The following is a 19,553-nucleotide window of genomic DNA, read 5'->3' as shown; positions in this document are numbered from 1 at the left end:
CACTCTGGTTGTCATGCTTGAGCGCGCGTGTCGGCAATTGATCCTGTCAACAGCTGTCATAAACAGACCAATAAAATGCTTGGCCTTCCGAGCGGAAGTGAAATTTTCAGGACGCGTGTAGGACCAAAACAAAGTGTCAAAATTTTTCCTAAGCATCGCGCTGGGGGAATAGAGAATCCCAATTAACTAGTCTGCATAGCAAGCGTTTCCGTGCTGTTTGAGAACAACGAGAGCAACCGTACTGTTTGACAGCAACTGATTCTCGGTTTCTGCGCGAGAAATGAAAAAACCGAGAATCTCTCGTTCCTCGGTCTTTCTTTGCTCTCAATTCAAACAGTACGGAAACGCCTGCTGTGCAGGCTACAATCAATGAGCAGTGTAGGCTATGGAACTGTAGCCTCAAAGTTAAATTTGGTAATAGTAATATTTCGACGGAAAATCTTTTTAATCCGTCTAAAAGGAAGGACTGCAAGGGTGATATCTTAACGCAAAATCTTCAGAGAGCTGGATTCGAGGTAGTGAAATGTGACAAGTTTTCAAGTCGCTATTGTAATCCTTGTGCAGGAAAGATTGGAAATCTTGGATTACTGTATTCAATCGTCCAGCAATCTTTGCAAGGTAAAGTTAGCGAGTTTGCTACAGCTACTCCAACAAAGTCAACTTCAGCAAACAAGCGGTTACTGGGCACTCCAGAGGGAAAGAGTCCGATCCGCAATGCAGTTCGAATGCTATCGCCGGTGACCAAAACAAAGAAAGGAAAGTCTTCACGGAAAACTTTAGAATTTGTGCAGGAGAAACTTCAGGCATCTGAGAAGGAAAATAACGATAATATTGACCAGTATCTGAACACAGACAATCTTCCTGAAAGGGGCCTCCAAGTCAAGGTTGTTTTTAAAACCGAGTCTGGAAATGCTCTCTCTTAAGAATTCCCCGTGACGAGACCACTAAATGTTTAATAAGGCAAGTATGTGACAAAACATGGCATGCAGCAGCTAACAGCAGAGCAAAACATTCAGAATTGTTTCCCGAGATTCTAAAATGGTTCTGATGAAATGTCAAAATACCTGTTTAACTGACACTCCGTCACAGTTTGAAATACGTACCCTATTTTTAATCTCGACGATTCACTTGTACATAACACAAAAAAAAAATAACAGAATTAACAATGCGAACTTAAACCTAACGAAACTAAAATGCCACGAAAGGAATACGAAAAACTACAGGAAAATACAAACGAAAGCGTAACTACTTACAAGATCTGTACGGCACTCCGGAATAACAACGACTGAATGAAAATTACAACTACGATGTCATATAGCGGATAAAGCCTAAAAAAATAGACTAAACAAGGCTACACAATACTCAAAGGCGATTACATGAAATAACGCTGACAAACTTAATTTACATTTTGACAGCATGAAAAATACAAACTAATAAATACAGAACTGAACTATCGAGACGAGAACTATTTACACTAATTACAATAACAAAGACGAACGACAGAACTGATAAAAAAAAATAACTCTCGTGGCTGCAACCTGAAATCTGAAAGCATGCTGCTTTCTAACAAGCCAGAAGAAATCACTGGTTTTTCGAACACAATATTCTTAGAGGAAATGCGAATTTTCCGTCCCTTAGTTTATCACTTTGTTCTTAGAGCATGTGGTATTCAAGAAAGCGATTTCAAAGTTAAAGGAACAGCTGCAAATGGTGTAGCACCTGCAACTGCAGAAATGCGCAGGCTTCGAAATCCTAAGGCGTCGGCGTTGCACCACAGGATTTCTACTGTACTTTTCCACAGCGGTGCAAAACACGATGACCCGATAAGGTTGAATCGCTTAGGAGTCTCCATGTCTCCAAAACAAATGGTCCGCCCGCAATCCGAAATGGGTAAACAACTTGAAGGAAAAGTGAATGTTTGGAAATCACAAATCGAGGAGAGAAAAGGTGCACAGCTTTTATTGCAAGAGATTAAAATTAAACAGGTCCCTGATAGGATGGAAACTGACATGGAAATTGTTACTGAAGTACAAGTGGACAAAAATACTGTTCTTGGTTACAATAATTTTACACCGTAAGGACACGAATACCTTCTGAGAGAAATCGAAGGGGTTTGTCCGCAAGCGTTTCCTTCCTTCCTTTCCCCCTCCCCCTCTTTCACTTTTTGGCTCTCGTTTCAATTCTCGCGCGGCCAAAACCGAAAATCTCTCGTTCCTCGGTAAACAGCACGGAAACGCTTGCTATGCAGGCTACATGTATGTGACAATCTGAACCTTAACGAGTGAAACCGACAAAACTAACTAACAAACGATAAAATGATGACGAACACAAAATGGAGTGTACTCATGTTATAAGCGGTATTGGAAGCCGGCCATTCAGGGCCCTACTGAGTGCCTGTATGGGCTTTATATATTAAAAGTTGTTTATGCTGCAAATCAAATCGTCAAATTTAGACTTGAAAGTCTGAAATCCTTTGGTCTTATTTTCATCTCTGCCCTTTTTAGAGGGCAGAGATGAAATTGAAATTGTTCTTCCAGGGGAACCAGATCACTTCGTCCCAGGAAATGTGCTGTCCATGATAATAGAAGCCATTTAAGCAGGAGGAATAGCAAGCGCCATACCTCCATGCTCCGCGATATTCCTCGGCTCAATTTCCCGCGGCTGCATCATCATTATCTTGATCTCGAGTGCTTCATGACCGATTACGATGAAAAAGAGAATCTCCAGCGGCTCCTGAAAATGATTGATTTCGATAGCAGTTGTACGCAATATAACATCATTCAAATTGACAAATGATTCAATGATCATTTCAAGGAACTAAACAAATCAATTTAACAATGTTGATATTTATATGAGAACGATCCTTCGCAGTAAAGCACTATTTGAGCAATAGTGAAAATCAGACCTGAAAAAAATTTCAGGCCTGTACGGGATTCGAACCACTGACCTCTGCGATACTAGTGCAGCGCTCTACCAATTGAGCTAACAAGCCAACTGGGAGCAGGCCATCAAATTAATTCGACATAAACCCGTAGATGATAAATCAAACAACAACAAACATATGAAACATATATGTGAACTGCGGTTATGAGACGTATACTGCGGTTATGACGTCTCATAACCGCAGTTCGCACATATGTTTCATATGTTTGTTGTTGTTAATGTTGATATTAGTCACAAAGGAATTTATTTGGGTGCGGAGATACATCTCCAAAAAAACGCAGAGGGTGTGAAAAGTTTGAAAAAAGATTTGAAAAATAGTAATGAAGTTGATTTAAATTATCATGTTAAAAATAATAATGATAACGACAAAGAACTTGATAATGATAATGGCATTGATAATGATCCATGATAACGATGATAATTGATAACGGTGAAAACACTTCCAGTAGGCGCTCACAATCTCGTTTCTCAGGGTGTGTACGGAAATCTGAAGAGGAGGCTGGACCATCAAAGATCATCAAATATAACTAGTAATAATATCAGCGGATATCTTCACATAATGCATTGTCGAAATTGCACATCGGTGCGGTTGATGAAATTTTTTGACTCATTTTTTACCGATCTTTACACCTTTCTTCTTTTATAATGAGTATGAAAGCTGCTGTTTACCCGCGTAAGAACCAAGTATCAGCTTGTACTTTTCTTCCTCATTTATAACACCAAACTTATCATATTCAGAATAAACAATATCCTGATAAAAGTCTTCCAAGTCCACACGTAGCATGCTGTTATTATCTGAGGTCAAGCGGTGAATCTTGTCCAGTCCGAGCCAAAATTCATCATTCAGGTCACCAAAGCCATGTTTGTAGTCGTTCCAGAGGCGGTAGAAATGAACCGAGCCGTCCAGTCTCTTCTGGAACACTGTCCATCCTCCACTAGCTGTTGTTTGGTCACAGAACACATCAAAAGCAGACATGTTATCAGGTTTAATGGTGTAGACACCGTCAGTTGTTTGACCGAATCTGTGGATTTCAGCACAGTTTCGCTTAGCTGCAAAAAAAAGTGACATCGAGTTCTTTAAAATATAATTTTGTCCTCATGGAGGTTTTGTTTCCCCAAACTAACCAGGTTGAAAACCTAATGCTTCACTTTTGGGGCTCTTTAACTGAGTAAATTACAACACTGTGCTTTTTGCTTCAACACTTTTGGGACCTTTCGGATATCAATTTAAGGTTTTTCCCTCGCTTTCGCTGTTGATATAATCTAAGTGCAAAGATCTGAGGTGATTCTAATATGATTGGGGGGTGTCGGCGTATGGCCAAAAAATGTAACAACGTTCACGACGTTTAGTGTTGTTGATAGAGCTTTGTCATTTTTACCGTTAAACTGGCAGTTTTCCCCAATGAATCCATATTTACAGAGACAACGAAAACCTTTACTGGTGAATCCAGCCTGACAGGTGCCATTTTTCTCGCATGGGCTGTTGCTGCAGGGATTCTGTTTAAGAGAATAAACGCATAACTGTTAAGTTTACAGGACATATCAGACTCCAGATTAATTCTTAAGAAATGAAAACATGTTGATATACACAGCACGACCTCAATTATGGCTGAGTAGGTGAAACTTGGTTTTTCCTCAAGAAAATTGACAAATTGGTCTTCATCTGTGGCGTTGTTCAACTCGCATATGCGCTGACCTTCCTCTAAAGGTCCCACATTGATGGACACACAATTAGGTTCCATATAACACATCACTCTGCAGGCCTCTTCATTAGTCACCTTAGCTCTTATGATCACGAGATCATTTGTTTGTTATTGTTTGTTTTTTATTGTTATTGTTTCTTTGTTTGTTATTGATTCCTTAAAGACGATGCCACGAATTTCTTCATCTGTAGAAGGAACAGAAAGCCAAAATTCCCAAAATTAGGTGTTGACAGTTCTGACGGGTTTGCGCCCCTATGAGTTCATCTACTATAGTGGCCTTCCCTGTTAGTCTCACGGGATGAAAGAGGGAAGCAAAAGAAGACATATCCGGGAACGAGTTTGAGCGTCTACAAAAACCTCTGTATATACAAGATGAACTTAAACGGAGGAGCAAAATGGAAAGATTTTGTCGTAGACAGGTTGGGGTTTGGAAATCGTCTTGGCACAGTCACATCGAATTTACCCGGCATTATCAGTCAGATTAGTTTGTGTTATAGGCAACCTGTATGGACAGAAAAACTCTATTGATCCTATAGACTAAACAACAGACGTTACATTATTTCCGCCCATCTGAAAAAAAAGGAAAAAACGGCATGGCTTGTCCAACATATTAGACTAACGACATGCACGTTATTTTTCTTCTATCTTTCCAAACATTTTTAACCAATGAGAAAACCCAACGAATTGTTTATGGGAAGACCTTTCGCGCTACGAGCAATGATTCTTCGCAAGGTGAATTAAAAATAAACATTGCAAAAATGTTAGAAAAATCGTGTATTTTAAAACGAAAGCAGAACTAAAATCCAATTCCTTTTGATGAGTACAACGATGCATTTCTTCTATCAGCGTAAATATCGTCATGGGTGATTTTAAAAACGATTGAATACGAATAGAACTGAAGGCGAGCTGATTATAAACTGCCAACTCCGCGTTTAACCCTTTGAATGCCAACCCAGGTGCATGCCTCGCAACCAGCGGCCATATTGGATTTTTCATAAAATAATTTTACTCAACAATTTGAGCCCTTTGGCATTGTATAACTCTTTTTAGTAATCAATCTTGCACTACAATAGTCAATACATCAAATATGTATTTTTATTGGCTAGGTTATTACAACCTCTATGCCAGTGTGGTTGCATTTATAATAAAAAAACAATTTGATAAAAATGATTTTCAAAAACATCTTATATAACAGATTTCATTTCTTCTTTGTACTCCCTTATAATGTTATTGTTCTCATAAAACCACAAAGTTCAATAAAGTTAACTTTTGTCAATGATTTGTCTCTTTTTCCCATATAATCATGACCAGCAGCCATATTGAATTTATAATTAGATGATCATTTGTCCCAAAATAATAACAAGTTTCAGTTTCCTGCATGTCTCCTTTTTGCAATAACAAAACAAAGTTTATTGGCTTCAATAGTTAGGCTGAGTATGGTAGATCTTGAAGCATGGTGCAGCACAAAGTCCTGGCCTCTCTGGACAGTCACCACATTGATACCGGGACTCCTTTCTCTTCTTGTTTCGAGTACATACCACACACCTCTTTTGGGGATTCTGTTTCATTGGGGTGTGAGGTATCAATTCAGGAAAATGGCACCCTGAGTAGCGATCAGTTGCAGCAGGGGCAGCAACATTTGCACCACCTGAAGCAAGAAGTGCTGAAATTGCATCCAACTTGAACTTGAGATAGCGTTTCCTGTTGTCAGATTTCTTGTTCAGGAGGTATGCATTCAGTATTGCTTCTTCAATGAAGTGGAAAGCAACTTTCTTTGTCCACTTCATGCTCTTTCGAACTGAGATGTAATTAGCAAGCATCTCATCATTATGGTCAACGCCTCCCATGTAGCGGTTGTAATCGTGGACAAGTTGCAGCTTCCTGACTTGGTTTCCCTGCCGATCCCGCCTGCCAGTGTTGACCATATTTGCCTTGTGAATGGTAGACAAGAAGTATATTTCCTTCTTGTCATTGTATCGTACCGCCAGAAGGTCACCATTTCTTCGAAAACTATGCTCCCCTTTTTCAAGTGGAGCATCCGTGAATGCTCTTGGGAGCTTGATGCGGTTCTTTCGGGCAGTTCCACATGCAGCTGTATCATTTTCATGCAAGTAGTTGAATAATGCTTGACTGGTGTACCAGTTATCCACATACAGCCTGTAGCCTTTGTTTAGCAGAGTTTCCATGAGCCTTACGATAACAGCACCACTTTTGCCAAGCCTCTGTACTATTTGTGGGTCATCACCATTTCTGTTTGGTTCTTTACCCAGGTAAACAAAGGAATTCCATAAATAGCCAGAGATAACTGAGAGGACTGAATAAAAACAAACAGGTAAAAATAATAATAAATCGTGAATTCATTTGCACACGGGGTCCTAGGGGTCCTTTCCTCGCACTGGTAATCAATGATACAAAGGTTGAAACTCTTTGTGGAAATAGGGCGCTTCTGAGAGAGGCTTTCGTGAACAAAAAGGTAACAAACCAAATGCTTGACAGGCGGCACAGCGAGACATCATTGAAATGATTCTCCCAAATATGTTGCCGCGTAATATATAAGGTTAAACATTACTGTAGTAAGTTAGAACAAGAAAACAAAATGGGACAGATGAAATACATTGAAGTGCAAATGGGAAAAAAAGTTGCCTCTGATTGTCAGATTTATCTTGAATTTCACGCGTTTTCAGTATATACAGCTACGTCAAAAGCGGAAAAATAGAACTTACCAGCAGAACAACAGCATAATATTAACGTGTTAGCTAGTAACACACCGCGAAGAAAGAGACGATTCTTAGACGATTCATCAAACTTAGACAGTAAAATTGCAAACACATTTTTTTCTCGATGTGTTGAAAGCATCATATGAGAGTGTTTCGCCTACCGAGGCTTTCAAAATAGAGCAGGTGTGTTCATCGCATTTCCCGATTATCCGTCTACAGTATAGGAGTGCCTACAGCTTTTTCAACAAAGATTTCTAATGCGTTGTCGTTGTGCAAAGTTGTAACTGTTGATTTGTGGGGGGCGAAAATTAATTAAGATAAGGCATGTGAGGAGCATTCCTCAAACAAAATTAGAACTGCAGCCCGGAGAAGGCATAGTACAGGATTTCGAATTTATCTAGCCCTAAAAATATTTTGGATTTAAGTAAGATTTCGTTTACGATTCTGCAGCCCGGATAAGGCAAGAAACATAAAATAAAGACCCGATTTTTGCCCGCACTGGAAAACATACGAGATTTATTTGGTTTATACAAACTCGGGTAAAATTGAAGATTAATGTGTAATCGCGGCGGCAGAAACGCGGTCTTCTTTCTAGGAAATGAGCATTACAAGCAGCAATTGTCCCAACAGAAGAAAAGCCTCGTTTCAGTCTAGACTAGAAAAAAATAAAGTGTTGAGGGGTTTTACCACTCACTTGGCAAATTAACAAGAGGTACTGAGACTCTGTAATTTTCTTCTTTATTCTCCTATACTGCTGCTTCTACTTCAGCTAATTTTCTCTCTCTCTTGTTCCACTGCTTATTTTCTACTACTTTCAGCAAGGAGTGCTCCAGTATTAAATACAAAAAATCACAGACATGTTTGGGTTAGCTAACCGTGGGAACTTCCAAAACAGGATGCTCAGTGTGGGTAAAACTCAAGGTCAGTTTTACCAACTCAAACATGACCACCTAGCAAACTAGTTATCTTCAACCATAACAAGGGATTAAAATGTCTAGCACGGTAAGTGCTGAGCCAAGTTCAAGCAAACACTAAAAATAAATGATCAAAACTATAGATTCATCAAAATAGCACGTAGGGGCGAAAAGGCGAGACTTAATAAAACAAAAGGTAAACCTAAAAATGCTTGAAATATCGAGCCTTGAAAACGCTCTACAACAAAAGCAGCGATTTCAAATCTCTTCAGCTTAGTTTAGATGGGCTCTAAGGCTACATTAACCGCAGTTCACACATATGTTTCATATGTTTGTTGTTGTTTGATTTATCATCTACGGGTTTATATCGAATTCATTTGATGGCCTGCTCCCAGTTGGCTTGTTAGCTCAATTGGTAGAGCGCTGCACTAGTATCGCAGAGGTCAGTGGTTCGAGTCCCGTACAGGCCTGAAATTTTTTTCAGGTCTGATTTTCACTATTGCTCAAATAGTGCTTTACTGCAAAGGATCGTTCTCATATACGTCTCATAACCGCAGTTCACACATATGTTTTCATATGTTTGTTGTTGTTTGATTTATCATCTACGGGTTTATATCGAATTCATTTGATGGCCTGCTCCCAGTTGGCTTGTTAGCTCAATTGGTAGAGCGCTGCACTAGTATCGCAGAGGTCAGTGGTTCGAGTCCCGTACAGGCCTGAAATTTTTTTCAGGTCTGATTTTCACTATTGCTCAAATAGTGCTTTACTGCGAAGGATCGTTCTCATATACGTCTCATAACCGCAGTTCACACATATGTTTCATATGTTTGTTGTTGTATAAATTTTCGCTTGAAGTATAGATAAAAGTGTCTGACATGTTTTTCCCCGACACTTCGCCTTCTCCAAAAATTTCGTCGAAAAACCTTAAAATTTGGCCGTGGAGGTAACTTGTGGGGGCCTTGGCCAACAAAGCTATGGACGATTTGAACTAAGGCGCATTTAAAACTCTCTTTCTTTTACAAATAACGTTCACAATTATCGGTCTTTATTTCTGTTAACTGGAAACAATTATGTTAACTGGAAACAAATGCCATTTTGTACAATCCGTTTTGTACGATCGTTCACTGACTTGACACTAGTTCATTGATCAGAATTCTAGCAAAAATGTATTGCACTATTTGTGGGAGCGATGTTGAAAACTGCAAATTCTGCAAAACCTGGAGCAAAGGTAAGAAAAATGTTGCACATATTTTATGTTCTACATGTATATTATGGACGATCGGTAAGATCCAGTGTTACCCATTTCGGCTCAACATCGACTTGCAAGTGTGAAAGTGGGATTTTGGGAAAAGAACGATTGTACAAAATGACGGTAAAGTGGAAGGCCGAGTAAACATTGGGGATAGCATTCATTGACCTAGCCGCTTACCAACTGATGTAACGATTTGTATTTGATGTGAGCGATTTGAATTTGATGTGAGCAATTTGTATTTGATGTGAGCGACTTGTATTTGATGTGAGCGATTTCAATTTGATGTGACCGATTTGTATTTGATGTGAGTGATTTCAATTTAATGTGAGTAACTTTATTTTGATGTGAGTGATCTTAATTTGATGTGAGTGAGTTTAATTTGATGTGAGTGATTTTAATTTGATGTGACAGTTGTAGGCCACCGTAAAAAAACACTTATAAACGCGAGAAAACGAATCGATTTAAACGCATCCAAACACGAGCGGAGGATCTTGGTCACGTGACCCCAAAGTCTGAGCCCACTGTGTCTCAAAACTGCAAATATTGTAAGGGATACTTCATATAAAGACAAACAAAGTGAGCGTAAGTTTTGTATGGCCAAATTATAAGGTTTTTTGCCGGACGGTAAAGAGTTAATATATATTTTGTTCATGAGTTAGTCTTACTTTTCATCCCAAGTTTATCCTATCTATATAGTGCATATTTTAAACGATTTGTAGGATCAGTTTGGCAAAAAGATTGTGAGTTCGAGATGTCTATCGCATGATTGACGAAGGAGGTATGGGTCGAGTCGCTTCACGTAAGAATAGCCTGCTTGCAGGCGGTAGTTGGTATGTGCGGGATTCAGTGCGGCGAAAATATTCAGTCGCCATCTTGGACGGGTGGAGGATTTGAGAGATAAAGCGAGGGGGAGGAGGAGGGAGAGAAAGCCAGAAACACCAGGAATACGGGGATGTGTTACTGCAGGAATACGGCGATGTGTTTCAAGGCATAGGAACTTTACCAGGTGGACCTTATCGTATCCAGTTAAAGGAAGGCTACAACCCCGTTCAACACCCACCGCGCCAAGTTGCAGTCAGCCTAAAACCACCCTATAGAGCAGAATTGGAGAGATTGACACAGCTTGGAGTCATTAAAGAAGTAAGGGAGCACACTGAGTGGATTAACTCGATTGTTCCAGTTAAGAAACCAGATGGTTCCTTACGGCTATGTCTTGATCAAAAAGATCTCAACCGAATGATAAAGAGGAATCAGTGGTACAGCAGAACAGTCGATGACATCCTACCGGAATTAGCAACTTCGAAGTATTTCAGTTTGCTTGACGCGAAATCGGGATATTGGCATGTCTCTCTTGACAAGGAAAGCAGTTACCTGACAACTTTCAATACACCCTGGGGCAAGTACCGATGGCTACGCCTACCCTTTGGGCTAAAGGTATCAGGAGATGTCTTTCAGGAAAGAATCGACAGAATACTGAAAAGTGTCCCCAATAGCGTTGGAATCGTTGACGATATCCTTTGCCACGGCAACGAAGAAACTACCCATGACGTTGCAGTCATTTACCTGCTAGAAACAGCGAGAGTTAACAATCTCACTTTCAATGCAAAAAAATTTGTGTTCAAGTCTCAAGATTGTACATTCTTCGGAGGAAATCTTACCCCAGCCGGGTACAAGATGGACCTCAAAAAAGTGCAAGCCATCACAGGGATGAAACCACCAGACAACCTTCAAGATCTGCAAAGCTTCTTAGGACTGGTAAACTACCTAAACCGGTTCAGTCCAGCACTGGCAGACTTAACAGCACCGCTTAGAACCCTCTGTAAGAAGGACACTCTCTTTACCTGGGAAAGCTCACAACAAACAGCATTTGAGGCTATCAAGAAAGAGATTACAAGTGCACCAGTATTGGCTTACTTTGATCAGTCTAAAGCTAGCGCTATTCAGTCAGACGCATCCAAGAAAGGATTAGGAGCAGTTCTACTCCAAGATGATAAGCTTGTGATCTACGCATCAAGAGCCCTGAATGAGACGGAACAATCTTACTCTAACATTGAACGAGAGCTGCTCAGTGTTGTTTTTGGTCTTGAAAGATTTCATTATTATGTGTATGGATACACAGCGACGGTGCAAACAGATCACGAACCGTTGGTCAGCGTGTTGAAGAAATCCATAGTGTGTAACTCACTACGCCTTCAGAGGCTATTGCTGAGACTATCTCAGTATGACGTAAACATTGAATACCTGAAGGGGAAGGATAATGTCGTAGCTGACGCACTTTCCAGAGTATCTCCTAAGCCAACACCTAAAGAAGGAGAAGACGAGGAAGGTTTCATCCCACTTCACATGCTCACAGAGGAAATCCCCGCCGATTATACGAGAGTTGGAGATTTTAGACGCGCAACTGCAGAAGACACTATTTCCGGCTTACTGATGCAAGTGGTAGCAAATGGATGGCCTGAATTAAAGAAAGATTGCCACCCACCTCTTGTAGACTACTGGAGCTACAGAGAAGAGATCAGCGCAGAGAATGGTCTATTGTTCAAAGGCCATCGACTCATAGTTCCTGAGAAATTGCGTAGCGGAGTCCTCCAAACGATCCACGAGGGTCATTTTGGTTTTGAGAAGATGCAACTAAGAGCCCGAGAAGCAGTATTCTGGCCAGGAATAACCTCAGATTTACTACAGACAGCACAGGGTTGTGAAGTGTGCCAGACGTTCTCAAGGAGCCAACAACGCGAGACAGTGTTGCCCCATGAAGTTCCTCAAAGACCTTGGGAGAAGTTAGGAATTGATTTCTTCGAGTTTCAGTCAACTACCTACCTCCTGATAGCAGACTACTACAGTAGGTTTTCCGTGATCCGGAAGGTACGCAGCACCAATGCGAACACTACCACCGAGATTTTGAAGCAAGTGTTTAGCGAATATGGAGTACCTCAAACCGTTATGACAGACAACGGTCCCCCGTTCTCGTCGAAGGAATTTGCAGTCTTTGCAAACCAATACCGCTTTGACCACATCACGTCTAGCCCTCGTTACCCGCACAGTAATGGTTTTATCGAATGTATGGTGCAGACGGTCACGCAGTGCAAGAAAAAATGTGCAGCCGCAGGACATGATCCAAACTTAGCTATGTTGGTCTATAGAGCCACACCCCTTACTACCAGCATACCGTCACCTGCAGAGCTATTGAATGGACGAAAATACAGAGCATTACTTCCAACCAAATCTCCTATCCAGAATTCTAGTTACCAGGTTGTCCGAGAGCAAATGGTGAAAGACAAGAACAAAGTGTGCGAACACTACAACAAAACTGCAAGGGATCTACGTTCATTGCCACAAAATCAGAGAGTGTACGTACAGGTTCACCCCCAACATAACCAGTGGACTCCAGCAACCGTTACCAAAACGCCAGTAGCGTCTCAACCGAGATCGTACAGTATCGAAACTACTAAGGGAGCCCAGTTAGTGAGGAATCGTCGCTTCATTCGTCCAGCACAAGAGATTACTCCCGTTCCTGCCGATAGTATGAAGCGTGGCGATAATAGTAGCAGTGAACGACCAAGACGTGTGATTACAAGACCTAAAAGACTTATAGAGACAATTTAATTAGTTTCAATGTTTTCAGTTAAGGCCTAAGTTTTTTTATTATTACAGGGGAGATGTTGCATAATCAGCAATTCACGCCGCCATTTACGTTTTATCACAACAGAATCGTTGCTAATTAGTGTACATTGTAGTGTGACTGTAATTATATGCAAAATGCAAGCAGGTATAAAACTTGTGAATTTTGGCTCTACATTTTATTACTTGGATTAGTGTGTGCGCGAATAAAGAACTTTGTTTTTACAGAACCGAGTAGTTAACAACTATATGGTAAATCAAGTCATTGTCGTGTGATTAATATTTCATTAAGGAAATCATCAACCGCATAAGCCATACGAATGACAGAATGTTGCAACAATTGGCAGAAAGATTTAGTTTTGCCAAGTCTTTGTTGATATGAATCTGCCAACGAAAAGAAACTTTTCGTAGGTTTATGAGCGTATGGTTTCTAATTTTGTGCCAAATTCAAAAGGAGAAAAAAATGAGGGAAGTTCTCCACTCTAAGTAAAAGCAAACGTCTTGAATGCATTTAATCTTGGACTCCTTTTGAATTGGAAAGTTTTGAGATCTTCAATTCTTTTTTACTTCTTCTCTTTTAATCATGTTAGATATTTCTTGTAAACGATACAAGACTTAAAAACGCAAATCTGCCTCAAACAACATTTCAAACAATTTTTCTTAAAATAAGTTGCCATGTGGATAGAAGCCAGACCAAGGAGGTTTGTAAATTGGAAAAGGAATGCGTATTCTTCAAAGCTGACTAACATTTAATTTTTTAAGATATGAGCAAGGTTCAAACATAACTTTAATTAGACAGTTTACTCAGCGCTAACCCTTGCAATTTCGATTGTTTGAGAAATAATAAATTCCTTTCGTGGTGTATCCTTGAGTGGTTCGAATTAGCCATATGTGGCTAATTAGTAAACATTACCGCACGCCAAGTAATCACCGAGGTTCCTTATCATTTTGGGATGTTTTCCAAATCACCCTGTGGAGAGAATGGTTTTGTCGTGCAGACCCTGTAATTCTTCCAGGTTCGTGGATAGCGACACAGAAATCAATGAAAACTGAAAACAAATACACAAATTTCTCTTCAGGTAGGATAAGATACTTCTGCCGAGTTAGACGATGTTTAAATAACTTGTTTAAGGGGAAAGCTCAGTACCTTACGAAGACAATTATTTACTCGTGGTACCTTCTTATTCAAAGGCCGTTAGCCGCAAAGCGGCGATTTGAAAAATCAACACGCAACATTCATTGATAACATCGCCAACATCGATGAAGGATATAAATTTTGTATTGCTTTTTGTATTGCTTAGTTAAGTAGTTGGAAATCATATACTGGATCAGAACCGTTCGGTTTTTGTTTTCTAGGTACTGCCATGTAAGTTATCTACCCACTCATAAATAACTTTGGTGTCAGCAGGACTGGTTTCAACAGGTCAGGCGATAAAATATGTCAGAATTTACTGTAATTCTTACTTTTTATTCTGTTGCAATACTTTACGTTAAAATATTGGTATACTCAAACAATCGCCACTGCAAAACCAAACTAGAATGGTCGGCAAAAAAAAAAAATTCTAGCATATTACTTTTCTCGGCTTTCCCCGTAAATACGCTTACAGAGAAGTGTTTAGACGACACAAACGCACTGCACTCCGGCGAACATGAAGTTTAATTTGTTTTTTATATCAAAAACACTTAGGAAACGAAAAATGATAATAAGTTTCCGAGAGATTTCGCCGGAAAGGGAGTACCTTTAAAAATGTATGTATCGTTAGAGAAATTGTGCTGCACACCCTCTCACTTGATAAAGGCCGAGCGAATCTCGTGTAATTTGTTACATGTTGATGAACAGAGTAATTTTACTTATTCTTGGGCAGTTTCGGAGCTTACCAGATTGTGTTTATTTCGAATACGATTGAATTAGTGATGAAGAAAAGTTAATCCCACGGCATTTTTTCAAGAAAAATTTCGACGCCAATAAATAAATGTCACGCTTATGGAAAAAAAAAAGGTGCTAAGAGCTCCAACCAAATACATACCCGGTTAGTATATCCGCGTTTCCAAAATTTTCCGTTCAGTGTTCACCTGCCTTTTTACTAGCTTTCTGTTTATTTCCGATGGACAAAGATGATTGGTTGTTTTGTCTCTATACTTTTACTACGCTGAAAAGAAAAGAGGTTAGCTAACCCTTAGGCAGGTATGCACTGATGATCGACAAAATCAAATCATCCAGTGGTTATGGAGACAAAATTGAAATTAACTTGTTAACCATAGAAGAACCGTAGCCAAAAAAATTAACAAGCTAGAGCATAACTTTTTATGCTTTAGCAATATTAAGTTAAAATTTTAATTTTGAATAGAACAACCTTTTTAAGAAAAAACTTTCTTTTAATTTTTAAGCTTTTTAAATTTTTTTTAAATTTTTTTTTAAGCTTAATTCAAAGGGGTAAATTGTGTTTGTTCAGTTGTTGTTGTTGTTGTTTTTTAACTTAGCCACGTTTTCTATCAACTTTGGATAAACATAAAACATATTTTGCTGTGAGAGGCAACACTCCTGCTCAAATACTGGAGATCAGGTTTTGAATAAAACAAATCATTAAGGAGGAGCTTGTAAGGGACGAAATTTGCTGGTGTATGTTACTCTGATAAGGACACCCCTACCTAAGGGTGTGAGGAAAATTACTGCCTCAGGAGCTGAGTTTCTCACCAGATAGCTAACTGGTCTGCTTCTGACCATTTGGAATTTTTATATACGATATTTAGTTACAATGTTTGTTTTCAATTTGTTCGTATTGGCTCTGAATGGCCCCATTGCGGGAATGGTCAATTAAATATACCTACAAACATATAATTGATGGTGTTTTTTAGTTAGTGTTACACGTTACCACACCTTACGAAACAGTGACACAAAATACGTCGTCATGGATACCACAACAAATGAAACATCAGATGTGGAGCTGAGGCACCTGCAGAGAAACCTGAGAATGAAATGATCTTTGTTTTCCTTGAGGTCGTAACAACAACTATGGTATTCTTTATTCTGGGAACACTCTATGCACGGAAAAAAGACCGCAAGGAGGAAGAAATATTGAGAATTGTAGTGAGAGAACGATGATTTTCTTTAATCATCTTTCACCAACAAAATAAGATGGCATTTCAAACTGATCTTCTCCTTTGAACCCAAAACATTCCCTGACTCGCAAGCATGTTCTTTATATTTCATTTCTTCAGCATCCCACTTACGAAAGGAAAAGTCCACATTTTGAACAATTTGCTTCACTGCATAAAATGAAGCGGGCGAATATCGAAGCGAAAATTTCAAAAGGAGATGCCTTTCAGTTTGTGTGTTAGTTCGTTTTCCTCTACATGTCAACTAAAAAAGGTAGTGAGATAAATGAGATGGTGAGAGCTTGAGATTCTGCTCTTAGTTAAAAACAAAAATAATTATTTTCTTTCCCTGTTTCTCCTCAATTTTTCACAAATGGACAACAACTCTTTCATCTCTTTTAAACTGTCTGTCTATTTTACAGTGTGGTGTCACAGTCATCCCACAGAGATCAATTCACCGCTGTCCACATTATTACCTGCTTATGTTCTACACAGGAGCTGGTCGGCACAGTTCTACTACTGCAAATGTGTTCTGCCGAATTTACGGTAACCGCCACAAGACAAAACCTATCATCTTACGCGACCCAGACCGCCCATTGTTTCAACCTTCGTCTCCAAGTTCCTTCCTGGTGACATTAAACAGCTCTTTGGATCAAATACGAGAAATTCATATATGGCATGACATTTCGGGTCCCCATCCTCCGTGGTTCTTAGAGGGTGTCATAGTTTGCCATTTGAACACAAATGTTACATGGTACTTTGAGGCAAACCGCTGGTTAGATGTTAGCACAGGCTCTAAGGAAGTTGAATGCAAGTTGAAGCCCATACCAAGAAAGGTCCCTCTTGGATTTATAACTATGTTTGAAGGCAAATTTGACGATAATCTAAAGAAAAAGCATATTTGGCTCTCTCTACTCTACAAAAGCAATGGCAAAACGTTTTAGCAAATTCCAGAAAATGTCGTGCTGCCTGGCAGTGACTGGAATACTTAAACTCGTCTCGATAGCGATGGTTAATACAACACAGACATTATTTAGTAATTCATTCATCAGATTAGGACCATGGAAATTAATCCTTGGAGATGTACAGAGAGCTCTCGTCTGTTGTGGAATTGCGTTTGTTTATCGTCTGTTGATACAGATTCTTTTCTTAAATTCACAACAAAACTCTAGAATGGCGGTTGGAGACAAGAATGTAGAAGGATATATTCGAGATAGATTACAAGAGATAAATTCGACTATATTTTTAGATGAGACCATAAAAGCTGACGAAGATGAATGTCCTGATTCTTATTCTGATGTGGGTAACGAAAACACAACCATTTCAGATGATAGTACATGTGGTATCCACCTAGAGTTTAGCAATTATCAAGAACTGCAGAGCGAGACTGGAGTCGAAGAAAATAGTCAATTCAATGACGAAAACTGCCATTTGGCGTTGGATCTGTATGAAAATCAATCAGTTGTAGGATCTTATGGAAACGTATTTTCGAACAAAGCTCGTGACCTCGAGGATTTGGTTGATATTCTTGGGCATTTATCAGTGGATGAAGACCTTTTCAGGATTTTGGATGAAAACTCGCATGTTTTTCGGGGCAGATTGAATGACGGGTTTGCAAGAGATCATGGTTCCTCTGAAGGTTTAGAGGAGGGTTGTTGGAACTCAGTAACAGAAGAATTTAAGACATCTGATACACCTGCTGGAGATAAAAGTGAAGAAAATCGACCGGAGTCAGTCACCTGGACTACATCTTTAACAAATCCCGATCAAATTCCAAAGATATGGATGAGCCTTCCGTTTCCAAAACATCTCGTCGATGGCGAAAGCATTATGAAACCACACGGGAGGGCTTCACCGAGATTGAAAGAACTTTTCAATAAAGCAAATCAAATTCATTGCTTTGTTGTTCCACTCATAGCATTCGTCGTTGCCATAGCAATTGGAATTACATAGTCAGCCTCACTAACAAAGTCGTGGCTTGTGACATTTGGAATTGCGACGATTGGCCAAATTTTTGTCCTAGAGTCATTATATGTAGTCGTGCAAGCTATTTTTTTTTCAATTTCGTATAAACGGCCAGTTAAAGAAGATTTGGTAAATGAACTCGAAGGAAAAGTCTGGGTCAATGAAGAACAAGAGACCACGTATTATGCTGATGAAATCGATGAGAATGATGGTGAACCAGTTCCCAGCCCCCCAACTCAAGAGGAGATACAAAAAGCGCAGGAGGACGCTGGGAAGGACAGGGAATTGGAAGACGTGCTGAAAATGCTTTGTTTTAACATTCTGTTTCTAGTGCTGTTAATTTTCATTTCCCTTGGAAACAGGGATTCTTCATCCTATCCTGTAAGAGCTGGCCTGGAGCACTCCTTTAACATCTCTGGGAGCTTCTCACGTGGGGTAATGATGTTTTCAAAATGAAATGTAAATTAGCCGAGGGTCCAGTTTTGTATTATTTATCGCTCGGGGGGGACTGGAGGCTTTTTTTAATGGAGGATGATCACATGTTTTCAGGGGCAACGGAGATGGGATCAGTCATAACCAACAGACGGACAAGAAGAGCCACTCAGTGGAATACATACATACATACATACATACATACATACCTACATACCTACATACATACATACATAGGTTAATTGACCACTCCCAATAGGGCTTTTTAGGGCCAACACCCACCCAGTAATCTCGTGCGTGGGAAATTAACGTCTCCTACCCCTAATCCTGCCAGGAGACGGGGCCTACAGTTTATTCGTCGTTATCCGAGAAGACTAGAATATCTATCCATTTCTTGACTATAGAAAGGTAGCAAATTCTCCTCACTTATTTTCAGACCAGGAGTATTGGTTCGGCCGGGGCTAGAACCATCGACCTCCCCAACAACACAATCCGGCGCTCTAACCAATTTAGCTAACCGGGAGGCGGTCGCTAAACTATTATTTATTCATTATTATTATTGTAACAGACTGTAAAGTGGAGAAGTGGAGATTACAGAAAATTGACTGTAAATTAATTGCAAACGAGGGAGGATCATAACAATATTACAGAGCCTTATGGGAGAATTAGACAAACGTTATCGTGACACAACCAAAATCCCCCGACCCCCACCTCCCAAGCGATTAATAATAACCGGTTCCCAACCATAACTCTCCAAGTCTCATTTCAGCCTGCGTGGCCGGTTAGCGAGAAGAATGAAAAGGCTAAATCACTGATTAGACATTCGAGTTAGGAGAGCGATCATCAGAATTCCCAAAGATCACCCTTCGCGCTTTCATTGTCGTGTCCTTCATCCCTCAGCCATGCCAGC

The 19,553-nt window shown here is 39.8% G+C and overlaps 1 protein-coding gene and 1 pseudogene across 1 annotated transcript in view; one reads left to right on the top strand and one right to left on the bottom strand.

Annotated features, from left to right (window-relative positions):
• Positions 1–1,922: 1,922 nt before the first annotated feature.
• On the bottom strand, positions 1,923–7,159 carry LOC111324404 (uncharacterized; annotated as a pseudogene).
• Positions 7,160–14,125: 6,966 nt separating this feature from the next.
• LOC148734166 (uncharacterized) overlaps positions 14,126–19,553 on the top strand; it is a 7,261-nt gene continuing 1,833 nt past the window's right edge. Inside the window, exons 1-3 of the mRNA XM_088754326.1 lie at positions 14,126–14,229; positions 14,507–14,573; positions 16,669–18,646. Coding sequence (XP_088610452.1) covers positions 17,174–18,199 — 1,026 coding nt within the window. The 5' untranslated portion in view covers positions 14,126–14,229; positions 14,507–14,573; positions 16,669–17,173 and the 3' untranslated portion in view covers positions 18,200–18,646. The remainder of the gene's footprint in view (positions 14,230–14,506; positions 14,574–16,668; positions 18,647–19,553) is intronic.

Source organism: Stylophora pistillata, chromosome 3 (genome assembly GCF_964205215.1).
Source record: "Stylophora pistillata chromosome 3, jaStyPist1.2, whole genome shotgun sequence".
Classification (NCBI taxonomy): Eukaryota; Metazoa; Cnidaria; class Anthozoa; order Scleractinia; family Pocilloporidae; genus Stylophora; species Stylophora pistillata.
Note: the sequence above shows the minus strand (reverse complement) of the source record. Positions and strands in the feature narration are given on the sequence as shown.